The sequence below is a fragment of the Hylobates moloch genome, unplaced genomic scaffold, assembly GCF_009828535.3.
Source record: "Hylobates moloch isolate HMO894 unplaced genomic scaffold, HMol_V3 SCAFFOLD_9, whole genome shotgun sequence".
NCBI classification, from domain to species: Eukaryota; Metazoa; Chordata; class Mammalia; order Primates; family Hylobatidae; genus Hylobates; species Hylobates moloch.
The window spans coordinates 1,220,261-1,240,430 of record NW_026652284.1 but is presented as its reverse complement, the minus strand read 5'-3'; the positions used below and the strand labels follow the sequence as shown (position 1 = coordinate 1,240,430).

Below are 20,170 nucleotides of genomic sequence, written 5' to 3'. Positions count from 1 at the left end.
CAAAAAAAAAAAAAAAAAAAAAAAAAAAAAAAAGAAGTCACTTCACACTGAGCGCAGTGCCGTTTCCTGGGGGCTCGACCTAAAGCGTCACAGAAGCGGGTCCAGGCACCACGTTGGTGATGAGGAGGTGGGCGGAGAGGGGCCGACGTGCCCACCGACATGCCCACCGACCGAGCGAGCCCCTTGGAGAGCCTGCCCGGTGGGTGCAGGCAGACAGACTCATTCTAAGGTAATGGTGCTTTTGGCTCATTTTTAGGTTTGCAACTGTGGTTTTGGGTTTGGTCAGCCTGAAAAATGTGGCGGTTTCGTTTGCTGAGACGGTGAAGAGCTCCGCCCCCATCTTCACGGTGATCATGTCTCGGATGATTCTGGGGGAGTACACAGGTGAGGCCCCCGGGCCCCACCCCTCCGCCTGCGCCCCACCATCCCGGGCCTCCATCCGTGGTGCCCGTCTTTGCCGCCTGCCATGAGGCTCTTCCGGGAGGACCACTCAGAGCAGTGCCCACACTGGCAGTGCCTTCACTTCTCTCTTGAAACGTTTTCCCCACAGTCACGTGTGCGGGGGTGTCTTGGAGCCTGTCATCTGCCAGGTGTTCCCACACTGGCATGCGGAGGTCAGGGCAGGGTTGTGCCTAACTGGGTGGGGCAACAGGTGGGAACTGGACAGATTCCTGGCAAGCAAGATTACTGCAGGTGCCAATCACTGACCTGAAGAGGACAGATGGGGGCCGCCTTCGGCCAGCACCACACTGGCGGCAGTGGCTTCTGGCCCGTGGGCTTGCCTGTGCCAGCACCCCACAGCCTCCCCAGCACCCGCCACCACAGGCCTCTCCTGGGCCACAGCCCCTGACCTCAGCTGCAACCCAGGCTCCTGCCTCTCCCACCTCTTAATGACTCACAGGCGATTTCCAGCGACACGTCGGCCCCATGTCGCATACCCAGTGTGTGGCTGCATGAAAACCAGCGAGGGGCAGAGGCACCCACAGAGCGTGGCGTCTTGCACAGAGTGGGGGGGTGCACACGTGTTCGCTTATTTAAGAAACGACAAGATCTTAAGGCCAAGGGAAGTGTCTGTCTGCCTTTGGGGACGGGAGGAGGCCGAGGGTCCAAGGCGGGGTTGGGCTTGCCCCACGTGCACTTGAGACCCGCACACACGGTTAGGTGATTATAACAAAATCAAAGCCTGAAAGTCAACTCCGTTTTCGTTGTTTTTTTTGTTTTTGAGACAGGGTCTTGCTCTGTCACCCAAGCTGAGTGCAGTGGCGAGGTCACGACTCACTGCAACCTCTGCCTCCCAGCTTAGGCGATCCTCCCACCTCAGCCTGTTGGGTAGCTGGGACCTCAGGCATGTGCCACCATGCCCGGCTAATTTTTGTATTTTGTGTGTTTTTTTGTTTTTTCACCGTGAATATACGTTAGTCATTTTTCTTAACAATTGAAACTTGGAACTCTGGGGATTCAGAATTAACAGCCTTGGCTGTGAGCTTCTTACTGACACCAGAAAAAGTTCAGACCTTGCGTTCCACATTGTTCTGCTGGGCTTTGTCTGAATGAACCCTTGTGAGCTGCTGTGTCCATTTCACGCGGATTCTCCTGCCCAGAATTTCACCTGGGAAGACCGAGTCCTCAAGGATTGAGACGTGCGCGGCTGTCGGAGCGTGGATCCTCGGACGCTTTTGCTTATTTTTTGTACACCTTTTTTGAGTTGGTTTAGGCAGAATTTTCTTCTAAGCAATAGACAACATACTTACCAGTGAACTTTTTCTCCAATTCACTTACTAGCCAGACTTGGATGTTGTGGAATGATTTCAGTGGCAGAACAGGAGCAAAGATTATGATAACTTTTTTTTTCTTTTTTTTTTTTTTTTTTGGACAGAGTCTCACTCTCTCGCCCGGGCTGGAGTGCAGTGGCGCAATCTTGGCTCACTGCATGCTCTGCCTCCCGGGTTCACGCCATTCTCCTTCTTCAGCCTCCTGAGTAGCTGGGACTACAGGCGCCCACCACCCACCACCACATCCAGCTAATTTTTTGTATTTTTAGTAGAGACTGGGTTTCACCGTGTTAGCCAGGATGGTCTCGATCTCCTGACCTTGTTGATCCGCTCGCCTCAGTCTCCCAAAGTGCTGGGATTACAGGTGTGAGCCACCACACCCAGCCCTCTTTTTTTTGAGATGGAGTCTCGCTCTGTTGCCCAGGCTAGAGTGCAGTGGCATGATCTTGGCTCACTGCAGCCTCTGCCTCCCGGGTTCAAGCGATTCTCCTGCTTCAGCCTCCCGAGTAGCTGGGATTACAGGCGCCTGCCACCACACCCAGCTAATTTTTGTATTTTTAGTAGAGATGGGGTTTCACCACGTTGGCCACCCTGGTCTCGAGCTCCTGACCTTCTGATCTGCCCACCTCAGCCTCCCACAGTGCTGGGATTCCAGGCGTGAGCTGCTGCACTTGCCCGTGATAACTTTCTGACCACCAACAACTTCAGTTTCCCTCGCTGCTGTAGTAATCAGCTCCCTGAGCTGAGCCTTGAGGTCCGAGTTCATCTCCAGCTCCAGAACTTGAGAAGCCGAGAACAGCAGGGCCAACCCTCAGTGCATGTATGAGCACCCCCGGCCTCATTTTTGTGTTTTTTATAGAGATGGGGTCTCACTATGTTGCCCAACCTGGTCCTGAACTCCTTACCTCAAGTGATCCTCCTGCCTCGGCTTCCTAAAGTGCTGGGATTACAGCCGTCAGCTGCCGCGTCCGGCTTTAAAAAGCAATCCAAAAAATCATAAACAAAATGACACAGAGGAACCTTATTGCCCATCGAGCCATGCAAGAAAGGAGTCGTTTATTTCCAGCAAGTTTAACATGTCGATTTGACCTCCAACCATGGTAGATAAGATGTTAGAAAACCAACTCTCTTGCTGACAACAACGAGAAGATCTTGATACCATTTAGCAAAAAGGAGTCTGTGGGGAGGCGTTGGAGAGTGACGGAGCTGCCGGGGCCTGAGGCACCCAGCTTCCGGAGCCTCTGGCAGCCCAGAGAACTGACCCTGTCTTTTTTTTTTTTTTTTTTTGAGACGGAGTCTTGCTCTGTCGCTCAGGCTGGAGTGCAGTGGCGCAGTCTCGGCTCACTGCAAGCTCCGCCTCCCGGGTTCACGCCATTCTCCTGCCTCAGCCTCTCCGAGTAGCTGGGACTACAGGTGCCCGCCACTACGCCCGGCTAATTTTTTTGTATTTTTAGTAGAGACGGGGTTTCACCGTGGTCTCGATCTGCTGACCTCGTGATCCGCCCGCCTCGGCCTCCCAAAGTGCTGGGATTACAAGCGTGAGCCACCACGCCCGGCTGGAACTGACCCTGTCTTAAGGCACCACCCTCCCCGGTGCATTTGCTAATGGTTTCTGAGCAGAGCAGTCTCCTGCGGCTGGAGGGGCACAAGCTGGAATGGACGCCCCACCATGGGGAACCCCAGACTCCAGACCTTCAGCTGAGATAGGAATCTGGTGCTGGATAAAGGCGTCTATGACACCCCAGCTGCATGTCAGCAGCAGCAGCACGTCCTCCGTGAAGGGTGAAATGGCATTCACGGTCTCCAGTTTTCTCTACAATTTTCATAAATATTGTCTGTGATTCAACCAGTTTCCATCAGAGGACAAGACTGGCAAACGAGAGGACTCCCCTGTGGCTGGAGCCTCCCCACACGGAATCAGGTCCCTCTGCTACGCCAGGGTCTCGGCTGGGCCGCATCTGTGGGTTTCCCACGTTAACTTGACTCACGTTTCTTTTTCTTCTTTTGAGACAAGGTCTCACTCTTAACACCTGGGCTGGAGCGCAGTGGCGTGATCACAGCTCACTGCAGCCTCGGCCTCCCCTACGCAGGTGACCCTCCCACCTCAGCCTCCCCAGTATCTGGGACCACAGGCGTGTGCCACCACACCCAGCTAATTTTTGTATTGTTTGTAGAGGTGGGGGTCTCGCCGTTGCTCAGCCCTGTTCTTGAACCCCTGGGCTCAAGTGGTCCTCCTGCCTCAGCCTCCCAAAGTGCTGGGATTACAGGTGTGAGCCGTGTTTCGTAGATTTTTTAAAAATCCTTCACGTAAAAGTGTTTTGTTACATTTCAGAAGGAAACAGAAAAGCATAAACTCAATGTGGGCATTCCCCTCCCGGCCCACAGGCCCGCTTTCTCTGCAGTTCCCTGGGGACCATCTCCTTCACACTCACCGTTTCACAGGAGCGTTCACAGAATCAGGAAGGTGTCTGTGGCTCGCCCGCCCACTCATGCAGAGTGAAAGGCGCCACCTTTGCCGTGGGGACAGGGCTTGTTCGCAGACATGGACTTTGATTTGCTTTATCTCACAATGTGAAGAAACTGACAAGTATTGTTTTTGAATTGAAGGAAGCGTCTGTTCCTTTCATAAGAGGGGATGGAAACAGCCTGGCCCTCGGGAGGGAGCTTCCGCCCGGTGGGTCAGCCACTCACAGTGGCTGTCCTCTCGCCAGGGCTGCTGGTCAACCTCTCCCTCATCCCAGTCATGGGCGGGCTGGCGTTGTGCACGGCCACTGAGATCAGCTTCAACGTCCTGGGGTTCTCAGCCGCACTGTCCACCAACATCATGGACTGGTGAGTCACAGAGAAGGGCGTGAGGGGGACGAGACCCGGTGCTCGCTCACCTGCATCTGGGTGTGCGGATTCTCAGGTGAGCTGAGAATTCCTCCGGTGAGCCAAAGCAGGTGCGTCCGATGCTACCCTTTCCTAAAGAGCAAAACAGCAGGTATCCCCGTAAGGTGAGTTTCTCAAAAACAAGCCGCAATTTCAGGATGGACGGTCTTGATACTTAAAATGCTAACCATGGAGACACGGTTAGCTGATAAATGCTGAAACGCGTGGCATACGCTCAGCAGTGTGTCTCACTCGGTGTGTCTTCATGCAGCTGCCAGAGCAGGGACAGTCCCCCAGCGGCAGGTTCTGCCTGTTTGGGAGCTGCGTGGCCTCCAGGTCAGGCAGATCCTCTGCTTCCTTGGTGGCCGTATGTGTCCTGATGTCACGATGGCAGAAAGGATGAGAGGCCGACTCCCACAGCGAGGACAGCGTGTTGCCGGGTCCCAGAGGAGAGGGCCCTGTTACTCGTGTCTTTGTCACTCAGAGAAGAGCGGTGGACGCTGCACCTCAGGGGCTGTTCAGATTCACCCAGAATTGGGCGTCCACATCCCTGCCGTGCTGTTAATGGCCACACTCCAGCCCTGGCAAAACCTGCCCTTTGAGAATGACTGGCTTCTAAAGGCTTTTCCTGCTTTTGAGGAAAGAAAGGAAAAGACACCACCACTGGTGTCTGAGAGTTTATCATTATTACTAATAAGCAAAACAGGTTTGTGGTGAGATTTTGAATAATATAGAAGTAAAAATAAAAATTTGTTAGGCCAGGTGCGGTGGCTCACGCTTGTAATCCCAGCACTTTGGGAGGCCGAGGCGGGCGGATCACGAGGTCAGGAGATCGAGACCACGGTGAAACCCCGTCTCTACTAAAAATACAAAAAATTAGCCGGGCGTGGTGGCGGGCGCCTGTAGTCCCAGCTACTCGGAGAGGCTGAGGCAGGAGAATGGCGTGAACCCGGGAGGCGGAGCTTGCAGTGAGCCGAGATCGCGCCACTGCACTCCAGCCTGGGGGACAGAGCGAGACTCCGTCTCAAAAAAAAAAAAAAAAATTTGTTGGGTGCAATGGCTCACGCCTGTAATCCCAGCACTTTGGGAGGCTGAGGCGGGTGGATCACGAGATGATGAGTTGGAGACCAGCCTGGCCAACATGGTGAAACCCCATCTCTACTAAAAATACAAAAATTAGCCAGGCGTGGTGGAGGGCACCACTGAGGTCTGGTCATTGCTGCCATCGCTCCGTGTGAGCGCAGACACCTTGTCTCCCTGATGTTCCGTGCCAAGGACTAGTATTGATGCATAACCTCTTTTCTTTATTCTAGTTTGCAAAATGTTTTTTCAAAAAAGCTTCTCAGCGGGGACAAATACAGGTTCTCGTAAGTATTATTCTTCAGCGAAATCTCCAAGTCATAAGTCGAAGAGGACTTCCTGCCCACTGTAAGAGTCAGAACACCCCACAGACCTGACTCCCTTCCTGTCTGGCTTGGGTGGCCTTTACAAGTACCCTGTCTAAGCTCGGGAGGGACCCGCCTGTTTCTCAGCTGCTCCCTTGAACCCCTCGGCCAGCCTGGTGTGCATTTGCGCTTTCATTTCTGGGAAGCTGCAGCGGCCCTAGTCCTGCCTAGAGAGAATGAACGTGGTCTGGGGTGCCTGGGTGTTCTTGCTGTGAGGGAGCTGCATGTGAACACGGCCTCTCCTGACACGGGGGAGCCCAGCGTGTTCTGTCGCCCACAGGGCCCCGGAGCTGCAGTTCTACACCAGCGCCGCCGCGGTGGCCATGCTCGTCCCGGCCCGGGTCTTCTTCACGGTGGGTTTCAGACACAGGTGTCCCGTCCTTACTTGCCCGGCTGCCTTCTCTGGTGATTCAGGAGCAGAATGACTTCCGTTTCCAGGCCGTATGCTGGCTGGTGGGCCCAGCTCCGCTGCGGGTCCTGCTTAGCTGAGTTGCCCTGGGAGCCACTCGGGGTTTGCAGCTCAGACTTTTGTGTGAAGACTTTTATTTTGTTTATTGTTTGTTTGTTTTGTTTTGATTCTTCATCATTCAACTTGAGAGGACTTTTAGGTTAGCTTAATTTCTTTTTTTTATTAGAAAAACTTTTTTTTTTTTTTTGATAAGGAGTCTCGCTCTATATCCCAGGCTGGAGTGCAATGGCACGATCTCTGCTCACTGCCAAGTCTGCCTACCAGGCTCAAGTTATTCTCCTGCCTCAGCTTCCCAAGTAGCTGGGACTACAGGTGCGTGCCACTATGCCCAGGTAATTTTTTTTTTTTTTTTTTTGAGACTAAGTCTCTCTCTTGTCGCCCAGGCTGGAGTACAGTGGCGTGATCTGGGCTCACTGCAGCCTCCGCCTCCGGGTTCAAGCGATTCTCCTGCCTCAGCCTCCCGAGTAGCTGGGATTACAGGCGCCTGCCACCACCATGCCTGACTAATTTTTTTATTTTTAGTAGAGATGGGGTTTCACCATGTTGGCCAGGCTGGTTTCAAACTCCTGACCTCAAGCAATCTGTCCGCCTCGGCCTCCCAAAGTGCTGGATTACAGGCATGAGCCACCGCACCCGGCCAATTTTTTGCATTTTTAGTAGAGACGGGGTTTCACCATGTTGGCCAGGCCAGTCTTGAACCCCTGAGCTCGTGATCCACCCGCCTCGGCCTCCCAAAGTGCTGGGATTACAGGCATGAGCCACTGTGCCTGGCCGCCATTTTAACTATTTTTAAGTGTAAAGCTGAGTGGCCATCACCATCACCCATCTCCAGAACTCTTCATTTTGCAAAACTGAACCTCTACACTCTCATACTCCCCATTCTTATCCCCCAGCCCTGGTACCCGCATTCCACTTTCTGTCTCTCAATTTGACGACTCTAAGGACCTCATACAAGTGGAATCATATCACATCTGTCCTGTGTCTGCTTGTCTCACACAGCGTGGTGTTTTTGGTGTTCTGAGGTTTACACGTGTTGTTGCATGTATCAGAGTTTCTTTCCTTTGTATTTTTTGAGACTGGGTCTTGCTGTGTCACCGAGGCTGCAGAGCACTGCAGCATCATAACTCACTGCAGCCACAGCCTTCCAGGCTCAAGTGATTCTCCTGCCTCAGCCTCCCAAACAGCTGGGACGACAGGCATGCACCACACCTGGCTTATCTATTTATTTATTTATTTTTATTTTTTGAAACGGAGTCTTGCTCTGTTACCCAGGCTGGAAGCGCAGTGGGGCAATCTTGGCTCACTACAGCCTCCACCTCCCGGGTTCAAGCGATTCTCCTGCCTCAGCCTCCTGAGTAGTTGGGATTACAGGTGTGTGCCACCACTCTGGCTAATTTTTGTGTTTTTAGTAGAGACAGGGTTTCACTGTGTTGCCCATGTTGCAGTGGCGCGATCTGGGCTCACTGCAGGCTGGTCTTGAACTCCTGACCTCAAGTGATCTGCCCACCTCGGCCTCCCAAAGTGCTGGGATTACAGCTGTGAGCCACTGCATGCAGCCAATTTTTTTTTTTTTTTTGAGACAGAGTCTCGCTTTGTCACCCAGGCTGGAGTGCAGTGGCGCGATCTCGGCTCACTGCAAGCTCCGTCTCCTGGGTTGACGCAATTCTCCTGCCTCAGCCTCCTTAGTAGTTGGGACTACAGGCGCCCCCCACCATGCCCGGCTAATTTTTTTGTATTTTTAGTAGAGACAGGGTTTCACCGTGTTAGCCAGGATGCTCTTGATCTCCTGACCTCGTGATCTGCCCGCCTCGGCCTCCCAAAGTGCTGGGAGTACAGGCATGAGCCACCGCGCCCTGCCGCATGCAGCCATTTTTTTTATTTTTTGTATTGATAGGGTCTTACTGTATTGCCCAGGCTGGTCTCAGACTCCTAGGCTCAAGCTTTGGCTTCTCAAAGGTGGCTCCCACTTGGGATTACAGGCATGAGCCACTGCGTTCAGCCTTTTTTCCTTTTTTTTTTTTTTTGAGACAGAGTCTCATTCTGTCACCCAGGCTGGAGTGCAGTGGCGTGATCTCGGCTCACTGCAAGCTCCACCTCCTGGGTTTAGTTACACCATTCTCCTGCCTCAGCCTCCTGAATAGCTGGGACTACAGGTGCCCGCCACCACACTCGGCTAATTATTTGTATTTTTAGTAGAGACAGGGTTTCACCATGTTAGCCAGGATGGTCTCGATCTCCTGACCTTTTGATCTGCCTGCCTCGGCCTCCCAAAGTGCTGGGACTACAGGCGTGAGCCACCGCACCTAGCCCCTTTTTTCCTTTTTAAGGTTGAATAATACTCCATTGTGTGGGTAAGACCACATTCTGTTTATTCATCCACCCATTGTGGGCTCTTTCTGCCTTTGGCAGTTACAAATAATCCTGTAGTGAACGTGGGTATGCAAATATCCCTTAGACCGTGCTTTCAATTCTGTTTTTAGTATCATTTTTAATAATAGGTACCTCTTTATTAACTCATTAAATAACCAGATCTAGCAGTAAGCCTAATATCTGTGGTAATTTGATGTAGTGATGAGGGTAAATAGTATTTCAGGGCATCAGCAACAACTGCTAACAAGATATGAAAGTGTCTGTAGGTGTTTTTTTGAGATGGAGTTTTACTCTTCATCGCCCAGGCTGGAGTGCCGTGGTGTGATCTCGGCTCACTGCAACCTCCGCCTCCCGGGTTCAAGTGATTCTCCTGCCTCAGACTCCCAAGTAGCTGGGAATATGTGCCACCATGGCCTGCTAATTTTTGTATTTTTAGTAGAGACAGGATTTCACCATGTTGGTCAGGCTGGTCTCAAACTCCTGACCTCAGGTGATCCACCTGCCTCGGCCTCCCAAAGTGCTGGGATTACAGGCATGAGCCACTGCACCTGGCCTATTTGTAGTATTATTATAGTATTCCCAACATTCATAATTGAATGAAATGCTGAGTTTCAAGTGAAGGTTAGTAAAGATACAGATGCAGTTTTTTCCCAGTTGAGTTCATGGACCTTCTAAATGCAATTTGTAGACTTCCCTAGAGTCCCCGACACAGAGGGTTCTCTGGGTAAGATGCAGTTTCAAGTTCTGTTCTTATTGTGGTTTTCTGGATTTTAATCCATTAGCTGTCAAGGCTGACTGAGTTGGCCATTCTCCCTGTGAGGAAGTTGTGGTTGCCGGCCAGGGCCATCAGTTCTCGTGGGTGTATACCCAGCAGTGGAACTGCTGGATTACATAATAATTCTATGTTTAATTTTTTTTGTTTGTTTTGAGATGGAATCTCACTCTGTTGCCCAGGCTGGGGTGCAGTGGTGCGATCTCAGCTCACTGCAACCTCCGCCTCCTGGGTTTAAGTGATTGTCCTGCCTCAGCCTCCCGAGTAGCTGGGATTACAGGCGCCCGCCACCACGCCTGGCTAGTTTATATATTTTTAGTAGAAACGAGGTTTCACCGTGTTGGCCAGACTGGCCACACCCAGCCCCTCATTGGGGTTTCTGTTGCATTTTCCTGATGATGGTGATGTTCAGCCTCTTTCATGTGCTTGTTGTCCATTTGCATCAGCATGGTGAAAATTAATTAGTGCAAAAAGTAATAAAAACAGAAAGAAAAAAAACAGAAAATGGATGAGTGCACAGTTCAGCTGTCCCCTCGAGGCGTTTTCAGAGCTGTCCTCAGTGGCAGCAGCTTTACCCAGTTTCTGGGCAGGAGTGATGCTGGGCGTTTTTGGTGGATGACTAGTGAATGGAAAATGGAAACCAATAGAGTATCCTTTTGTTTGCCACATAGGACGTCCCAGTGATCGGGAGGAGCGGGAAGAGCTTCAGCTACAACCAGGACGTGGTGTTGCTGCTTCTGACAGATGGAGTCCTGTTCCACCTTCAGAGCGTCACGGCCTACGCCCTCATGGGGAAAATCTCCCCTGTGACTTTCAGGTGAGCAGAGGAACTTTCCAAGAGTTGAGTGTGTCCAGGTTGTTTACAAAGGAGACTAGAAATCTAGGTTTTTTTTTTTTTTTTTTTTGGGGGGGGGCTCCGCCTTGTCCCCCGGGTGGGGGGGAGGTGGGCAATCTCGGCTCACTGCAAGCTCCGCCCCCCGGGTTCACGCCATTCTCCTGCCTCAGCCTCTCCGAGTAGCTGGGACTACAGGCACCCGCCACCACGCCCGGCTAATTTTTTTGTATTTTTAGTAGAGACGGGGTTTCACCGTGGTCTCGATCTCCTGACCTCATGATCCGCCCACCTCAGCCTCCTCCCAAAGTGCTGGGATTACAAGCATGAGCCACCGCGCCCAGCCGAAATCTAGGTATTTTTATAAGGGACACATGTGATTCTCTTCCACGGGGATGACTGTGGCTATGCACTGTAATTATTAGGCCATTTTATACCCATGCTGTTTGAAATACAAATGATAGGCCTGGCCCAGTGGCTCATGCCTGTAATCCCAGCACTTGGGAGGACAAGGCAAGTGGATCACTTGAGGTCAGGAGTTCAAGACTAGCCTGGTCAACATGGTGAAACCCCATCTCTACTAAAAATACAAAAATTAGCTGGGCGTGATGACGGGCACCTGTAATCCCAGCTACTCGGGAGGCTGAGGCAGGAGAATCACTTGAACCCGGGAGCCGGAGGTTACAGTGAGCAGAGATTGCGCCACTGCACTCCAACCTGGGAGCGAGACTTCGTCTCAAAAAAAAAAAAAAAAGGAAATGATAAACCGTAAAATAAACCATAAACTGTGTGAAATAGGTTTTTAGGGAAATCTCCACTAGAAGTCTTTGCGTTTGAAGGTTTTTGAAATTGAGTGCTTTTCTGTCTAGAATAGCAGGGCACTTTGACTAGTCTTGTCTGCAGGAATGAAATGGTCTCTTCTGGGCTGTCCAGTGCAGGAGCCACCGGCCACATACGGCTTCTGAGCACTTGAAATGTGGAAAATATAACAAGAACCAGATTCGGAATTCAAGCTGATTATTGTCAGTTTGAACTTCGACACCTGTGGCCACTGGTTCCTATGCCGTGCAGCGCAGCTCTAGAAACGGGGAAGGATCCTTCAGCTTCTTTCTACTTCTGTAACTGGACAGATTGAATGAAGTTGCAATTTATTTATTTATGTATTTTATTTTATTTTACTTTTTGAGATGGAGTCTTGCTCTGTTGCCCAGGCTGGAGTGCAGTAGTGCGATCTCGACTCACTGCAAGCTCCGCCTCCCGGGTTCACACCATTCTCCTGCCTCAGCCTCCGGAGTAGCTGGGACTGCAAGCGCCCGCCACCACGCCTGGCTAATTTTTTTTTTGTATTTTTTAGTAAAGATGGGGTTTCACTGTGTGAGCCAGGATGGTCTCGATCTCCTGACCTTGTGATCTGCCGGTTTCACCGTGTTAGCCAGGATGGTCTCGATCTCCTGACCTTGTGATCTGTCCGCCTTGGCCTCCCAAAGTGCTGGGATTACAGGCGTGAGCCACCGCACCCGGCCTATTTATTTTATTTTTCCCGAAACGGAGTCTTGCTCTGTCACCCAGAGCTGGATTTCCGTGGTGTGATCTCAGCTCACTACAACCTCCACCTCCCGGGTCTAAGCAATTCTCCTGCCTCAGCCTCCCAAGTAGCTGGGACTACAGGCATGCGCCTCCACGCCCAGCTAATTTTGTATTTTTAGTAGAGATGGGGTTTCACCATGTTGGCCAGGCTGGTCTCAAACTCCTGACCTCAGGCGATCCACCCACCTCGGCCTCCCACAGTGCTGGGATGACAGGCTGAGCCGTCACGCCTGGTGATGTTCTTATTCTTTAGAGAGCAGGCTGAAGTACTCGGGTGAAACGTCATGATACCTGTAATTTACTTAAAAATATTTCATCCGGGTGTGGTGGCTCTTGCCTATGATCCCAGCCCTGTGGGAGGCCCAGGTGGGAAGGTCACTGAGCCCAGGATTTGAAGAGCAGCCTGGGCTGCATAGTGAGACCCAACTCGACTGGATGAAGCTGATGAGGCGGATGTCATGAATTCCTGCGTCTAGATCACAGGACGTGGCTCTTCCTTAGGTTTCTCCTCCTCTGCCTTTTTTAATAATGAAAAATACCCCTCAAAAAAGAAGGGACAAGGGAACAAGCAAGCTCCGCACAAAGCTCCCAAACCCCTGGGCTGAGCTCACCACCACCCAGGTCCCGTTGAGCATCCCCGCCCCATCCTGGCCTCCAGACCCGGGGTCAGCCGAGCTGCTGGCCGCAGGCCTGATGTCACCGTGATCCTGAGTCCCCCCCACCCCACCCCAGCCCCCAGACTCAGGCTCAGCCAAGCTGCTGGCCACAGGCCGAGATGACCATGACCCTGAGCATCCTTGCTGCCTCCCCTTGTCTCTGCAGCGTCGCCAGCACCGTGAAGCATGCCTTGTCCATCTGGCTCAGTGTAATCGTTTTTGGCAACAAGATCACCAGCTTGTCGGCCGTCGGCACCGCCCTGGTGACAGTTGGGGTCCTGCTCTACAACAAAGCCAGGCAACACCAGCAGGAGGCGCTGCAGAGCCTGGCTGCAGCCACCAGCCGGGCCCCAGAGGACATGGTGGAGCCGCTGCTTCCACAGGACCCCAGGCAGCATCCCTGAGAGCAGGAAGCTGCCAGCCGCTGCTGTCCTCATGACACTGCATCCCCCGGAAATGGGCAGGGACGCCCTCCTCCATGGTCCTGCTGGGGTGCAGGACACGGGGAGCTAAGTTGGCCATTGCTGTGGCTTTCTCGGTTTGTCGGTGAAGACCAGCAGAAACTCAAACTGGGGCTTCCAGGTATCAGCTTCCTGGAGTAGAGACCAGACCAGTAGCTGACCGTTGTCAGCTGAGCCCATCCCCGTGTAATGTGAAAACAGCCTCTGATGCTCCCATGCTGGGGGTGCCCACTTCCTCTCTGGACGGCACCCCAGGGTCCACGGGAAGCCAGAGCTAGGTCCAGTGCCAACGAGAGCTGCTCCCTGCTACAGCCAAGAGAGCACTCAGCTTCCCACACCAGCCATCGAAGGCCCTTAGGCCCTGGACCGGCTGCAGACTGGCCCTGGGCATGAGGCCACACAGCAGGGCCGACAGGAGGGGACAGGGCGCCCTGGAAGGGTCTCCTGCTGCCACAGTGGGCACTCAGAACTTCTCCCCACCTGACCCAGGGCTGTGGGCATCCTCAGACTATCCCAGAGGCATCGCAAGCCTCAAGCTTCAGTATTGCATGCTCAAGGGCTATGACCACGGAGGCCGTTCAGTCGCTTCTGTTCAGAGGAAGGCCCCCTACCTCTTTCACACCCTGCCCTCCTATCCCTTCCACACCCTGGGCTGCGTGAGCCCCCACCATTCCCCCAGAGGACACCCTGCCCTCCTATCCCTTCCACACCCTGGGCTGCGTGAGCTCCCCACTTTGGGGTGCCATGCCCATCACCTTCCACACCCTGGGCTGCATGAACCCCCCACTCTGGGGTGCCCCCTGCCCATCACTTTCCACACCCTGGGCTGCGTGAGCCCCTGCCCGCCTCCCCCCAGGGGGTACCCTGCCCTCCTACCCCTTCCCCACCCTGGGCTGCATGAGCTCCCCCCAACCCCAGGGCACCCTGCCCTCCTGCCTGTGGTGGTTTCCAACCCTGAGGTTGAGGACAAACCTCTCTTGTTTAACTTGGGAGGAGATGTGTACGTTCCTTTTCTTTTTTGGACTCCGAGTATCAGGCAGGCTGTTCTGAGGTCCCCATGGGCTGAGCCTGTCTGTCCTCCCTCAGAGCCCACTGTTCCTAATCTCATCATCTAGCACCTGTCCGGTTCCCCATGTGAGCCTTGGGCAGGAAACTGCAGTGTTGACGGTTTGGGTTACGTGGCGTTTACCTGGGCGCCGTCCTTGCTGAAAAAGGAAGCGTCCACACTGAATGTTTCTGGGGCACGTGGTGTGTGTCAGGCGCCCACCCCGTCCCACTCTCCCCAAGGGACAGTAGTACTGCATGCTGGGGCCACCAGCCAGCTCAACTCATCCTCCTCAGTGTCATGCACCCCCAAGGGCACAGGAGGCCTGAGGAGTGGCTACTGGAGCCGTGTATTGGGCAGAGGCTTCTGACCATGTCTGAGCTCTTTACCCCCAATCTCGCAGCCGGGGGATTCCCATGCCCGGTGCAGCCTGTTGCCAGCCAGCCTTTGAGACCCAGAGCTCCAGGGCTTGTCAGAGGCAGCATGGGGCTCCAGTGGTCCCGAGTCTCATTTCCCTGCCTGCTCAGCCCCGAGTCTCATTTCCCTGCCTGCTCTTTAGGCCTTCGGCACCCATGGTCACTTCACTGGTTTTCCATTTGGCTTTTCACCTGGGAAATACAAAAATAGCCCCGCGTAAAGATAAAATCGTTCAGAAACAGAGCAATAATTATGACTCATTAACTTCTACCTACTCGAAAAAGTCTGCCATGATGATGGACTGAAATGAGGCTTTTTAACCCATTAAGTAACCTTTTTATTTTTTTGAGACAGTCTTGCTCTGTCACCCAGGCTGGAGTACAGTGGCATGATCTTGGCTCACTGCAGCCTCAACTTCCTGGGCTCAAGTGATCCTCCCACCTCAGCCTCCCATGTGGCTGGAACCACAGGCACATGCCACCATGCCTGGCTATTTTTTTGTTGAGCTGGACTCTCACTTTGTTGCCCAGGCTGGTCTTGAACTCCTCGGCTCAAACAGTCCTTCCCACTGAGCCTCCCGTAGTGTTGGGAATAACAGGCGTGCACTATTGCACCTGCTTCAGCCACTTGTATAAAACCGCTGACCTGTGTATGGAGGACAGGCCAGGTGTGTGCTCACAGCACTGCGAAGATGTATTGTCACGTGACTTTCCCCGGGTTTCCATTTCTCTTTTTCTTTTTCGAGACAGAGTCTCGCTCTCTCCCCCAGGCTGGAGTGCAGTGGCATGATCTTGGCTCACTGCAAGCTCCGCCTCCCGGGTTCACGCCATTCTCTTGCCTCAGCCTCTCTGAGTAGCTGGGACTACAGGCGCCCGCCACCACGCCCGGCTAATTTTTTGTATTTTTAGTAGAGACGGGGTTTCACCGTGGTCTCTATCTGCTGACCTCGTGATCCGCTGGCCTCGGCTTCCCAAAGTGCTGGGATTACAAGCGTGAGCCACCGTGCCCGGCCTCCATTTCTCTTTTTCTGCTTTCCTCAAAAACTAATAGAAGACCGGGTGCGGTGGCTCACGCCTCTAATCCCAGCACTTTGGGAGGCTGCAGCTGGTGGATCACAAGGTCAGGAGTTTGAGACCAGCCTGGCCAACGTGATGAAACCCTATCTCTACTAAAAATACAAAAATCAGCTGGGTGTGATGGTGGGTGCCTGTAATCCCAGCTACTCAGGAGGCTGAGGCAGGAGAATTGTTTGAACCCTGGAGGTGGAGGCTGCAGTGAGCCAAGATCGTGCCATTGCACTCCACCCTGGCAACAGGGCGAGATTCCGTCTCAAAAAGAAACACTATTAGAAAATGCCCCGGAAGGCCGGGTGTGTGGCTCACGCCTGTAATCCCAGCACTTTGGGAGACCGAGGTGGGCGGATCACGAGGTCAGGAGATCAAGACCATCCTGGCTAACACGGGGAAACCCCGTCTCTACTAAAAATACAAAAAAAAAAAAAAAAAATTAGCCGGGCGTGGTGGCGGGTGCCTGTAGTCCCATCTACTCCGGAAGCTGAGGCAGGAGAATGGTGTGAACCCGGGAGGTGGAACTTGGAGTGAGCCGAGATCCTGCCACTGCACTCCAGCCTGGGCGACAGAGCGAGACTCTGTCTCAAAAAAAAAAAAAAATGCCCTGGAGGTGGCGGGGGGTTGTTGATTTGTGAGGACAGATTGAAAGCAACCCCCAGGGTGGCCTTGTCCACCTCCCCATCGAGAATGTGGCTGCCAGGCTTCCCTCTGGCCTCTTTGAAGATTGTGGTCTGGGATAAGGAGAGGTGCAGGCGCCTGGTTCTGAGCACCTTGGAATTTCCAGCCGCACATCCTCTGGTGCCCTCCCCTCCACCCTCACAAGGAGCTTCCATCCTGTTTCGATTTTCTGTTTGTGGACCAGAAACAAACATTTTTCCAAATGATTAGCAAATAGGGTGATTTCCTGTGTAACGCTGCTCTGGGGCTTCTTCCTCATCCTGGCAGAAGGAGCCTGGAGCCCATGAGGCGGCCAGCACTGTGCCCTTGCTCAGTCGTGCTGTCCCCTCCCTCTCCCTCAGTCTCCTCTCCATGCCCAAGTCGGTTTCCAGCCGCTGGTCTTCATGGCATTCCTAGCACAGCCGGGCACCAAGAGGCAAAACCCAAGGCCTGGCTTGGCCATGTTAACGACTGTACAGACATATTTTTTTAAATAACTTTGTGTAATACTTTTCTTGAATAGTAAGTTCTTGTTGAACTGTCACAGATGTGCTTCTAGAAACGCACCGGGTGTTGTTACTTCCACTGGGTGTGTCCGCGGTCCAGGTCTGTGCCTTTGTAAACAAACAGAACACTTGAGCCACCTCCCGGATTGGGTCATCTGCTTCTGTACATTGATACTTAGAGATGTGCAGCTCTCTAACTTTCAAGGAAACTTCCCCTACTGAATGGCATAAAAAGGTTAAAAAAGAAAATCCGAGAGTCCCAATTCCCTGTATAACAGCATTAAGATAATCTGCCTGCCTAGAAAGATAAGAACACTGTTGCACAACCCAAAATGTGTCTTTAATTTGTGAAAAATTACCATGGTGAGTCAGACAGTCATTTTAAAGAGCTGAACAGAGACTATCATCAGCAAATAGAACTCCGCTTTGTAGCTGCCTTTAAAATCCTTGTCCCAAAACCGGTGAGCTCTGCTTGCTGCCGCCACGCTCCTGGGTGATCACTCAGACAGGTCAGTGGGAATAACAGGCAAACAAGACAGCTTTTTACATGTGTCCAAAGGATGGCCTTTCGAAGGCCTGGAAGTATTTCACTGTTGGAAGAAGTAAACAAGAATGACATTCCAAATGGAAATAGAATTCTCTCTCTTGCCTTTGACCAACGTGGTACTGAGGGGTTTATTCTTTCCCAATGTGTGCACGTGCCCTGCTGGGGGCCCTACTTTATAGAATGAGAGCATCTGAGCTCCCCTAATGAATCTGGCTAGTTCTCTGTCTGGCTGAGGATACAGGAGTGGGATGTCCACGCTCAGATCCCTCAGAGCACAGAAACCTTCAGCTTTGCTGTCTCTTAAGTATTTCCTCCAGTTTCCCTGCGGGCCCCTGATGTTTGAGTTTGATGGCTGCTGGATCCTCACTCAACGAAAACTCGGTTGGAAACTGTTCCAACTGGCAGTCCTTTTTTGTTTGTTGTTTTCCATTTCATTTCACTGTCATCTGAAAGTGGCTTTCAGCTGACTTGCTCATTTAGACTGTTCACGGAGTCTGAACCTGCCAATGTGGTTGGAGGCTCCAACTTGAAAAGGGCCAAAGTCAGGGCAACTTTCCCCACACGGGAAAACTTGGAAATTACGTCAACAGTCTACGTTACAGCCAAATTATATTTCCTTTATACCAAACAAAACTATGGAGAACTAAAAGTACATCATACAAGATGTTTATAGTGTTTTGTATGTGACCTATTTCAGTATTTATATAACTAAATTAGTGCTTTCTAGCAAACGGTTCTGTTAATTAGTGAGTCACTGTTAATTCTGCTGTGGTGATAAGTTGATACTGTGTAACTAATCCTGTGGATGCCTCCTGGTTATTTTTGTCTAAACTAAGCAGCCATGGTTGTAGCTGTCTATGATTCTTGCTCAGCAAAGTAAAATAAATGTTAAATATGGACTGCTTTGTTTTCTTCCTTGTGTAACTCCGCTGTTCATGCTATTAAAATGATCAAGGTTGGCATCTTACTGCCTACGCCAGTTTCTAGCAACCTAAAATGAGCAAGAGAAACCAATTCTCAAAAACAAGAGGCTGTTTGCAAACAGCAAAGGATTGCAATCCAGGGTCCGTCCACAGGCTCATCTGAGGGGCTGGGGCAAGGGCAAGCTTCTGCAGGCAGAAGGAAGTCCATGTAAGCTGTTCTGACACAAAGATCAGTGGCTACAGGAGCTTGTTGCGGTGGTGGCCTTTGTTCACCGGTGGGGCTGGCTGTTGCTAGCAGAGAGGGTCTTCACAGAAGTGGCTTAACCCAAAGTTCTGGTTGGGAAAGGCCTTTGTGGCAGCTCCTATTAAAAGCACAAGTGCGAGGCCACCCCCTCCTCGTGGCCCCCGGGGTCGATTTTGTTAGGGTTTGACGTGAGTGGCTGCATTTGTGCTCACAGATTTCACAAACGAAGGGTAAAATGGAGATTTTTGGCTGGCCACGGTGGCTCATGCCTGTAATTCCAGCACTTGGGGAGGCTGGTGGGCAGATCACTTTAGGTCAGGAGTTCAAGACCAACCTGGCCAACATGGCAAAACCCTGTCGCTACTAAAAATACAAAAGTTAGCCAGGTGTGGTGGTGCACGCCTATAATCCCAGCTACTCGGGAGGCTGAGGCAGTAGAATCACTTGAACCCAGGAGGCAGGGGCTGCAGTTATCCAAAATTGTGCCACTGCACTCCAGCCTGGGTGACACAGCGAGGCTTTTTCTCAAAAAAAAAAAAAAAGTGCGGTGGCTCACGCCTGTAATCCCAGCACTTTGGGAGGCCAAAGCAGGCAGATCACGAGGTCAGAAGATCAAGACCATCCTGGCTAACATAGTGAAACCCCGTCTCAACTAAAAATTAAAAAAATTAGCTGGGCGTAGTGGTGGGTGCCTGCAGTCCCAGCTACTTGGGAGGCTGAGGGTCGCAGGAGAATGACATGAACCCGGGAGGTGGGGCTTGCAGTGAGCCGAGGTGGCGCCACTGCACTCCAGCCTGGGCGACAGAGCAAGACTGCGTCTCAAAAAAAGTAAAAATAAAAAAAAAAATGGAGATTTCCCCAGTTACCAAGAACTCAGGAAGCAACATTAAGAGCTTGGGGGAGGCCGGGCGCAGTGGCTCACGCCTGTAATCCCAGCACTTTGGGAGGCAGAGACGATCACGAGGTCAGGAGATTGAGACCATCCTGGCTAACACGGTGAAACCCCATCTCTACCCAAAATACAAAAAACAAAAAAATTTAGCCAGGCATAGTGGCAGGCGTCTGTAGTCACAGCTACTCGGGAGCCTAAGGCGGGAGAATGGAGTGGAGGCGGGAGAATAGCGTGAACCCAGGAGGCGCAACTTGCAGTGACCCGAGATCGCGCCACTGCACTCCAGCCTGGGCGACAGAGCGCGACTGTGTCTCAAAAAAATAAAAATAAAAAAAGAGCTTGGGTACACAAAGCAAGCAGCATTTCATTCCGGGATGAAAAACATTCCAACACCCATCTCCCTTCTTGTGCCCTTGTCAATTTCTTGCCACGTCTTTCATTTTCCCATTTCAGGCCCAGTAAATGCGGATGTTTATCTTTCATTGTTTCTTTCCTGAGATTCAGATGTCTAAAGCATTTTTCCGTGTCTTTTCAAGTCAAGAGGATAACCTGACATATGGAAAGGGAATTAATTACTCGTTTTATCCTCTTCTCCTGCAATGCTCTTAATCCATGGGTTTGGAGTGGGGCCCTG

The 20,170-nt window shown here is 52.0% G+C and overlaps 1 protein-coding gene and 1 pseudogene across 3 annotated transcripts in view; both read left to right on the top strand.

The window, feature by feature from the left end:
* SLC35E2B (solute carrier family 35 member E2B) overlaps nt 1-15,452 on the top strand; it is a 36,669-nt gene extending 21,217 nt beyond the window's left edge. For all 3 annotated transcript variants that reach the window (XM_032758640.2, XM_032758642.2, XM_032758641.2), the window contains 6 exons: nt 257-384; nt 4,484-4,604; nt 5,957-6,010; nt 6,369-6,441; nt 10,371-10,516; nt 12,941-15,452. In XM_032758640.2, coding sequence (XP_032614531.1) covers nt 257-384; nt 4,484-4,604; nt 5,957-6,010; nt 6,369-6,441; nt 10,371-10,516; nt 12,941-13,178 — 760 coding nt within the window. In that variant the 3' untranslated portion in view covers nt 13,179-15,452. The remainder of the gene's footprint in view (nt 1-256; nt 385-4,483; nt 4,605-5,956; nt 6,011-6,368; nt 6,442-10,370; nt 10,517-12,940) is intronic.
* On the top strand, nt 15,086-18,376 carry LOC116812792 (uncharacterized; annotated as a pseudogene).
* Nucleotides 18,377-20,170: the final 1,794 nt, after the last annotated feature.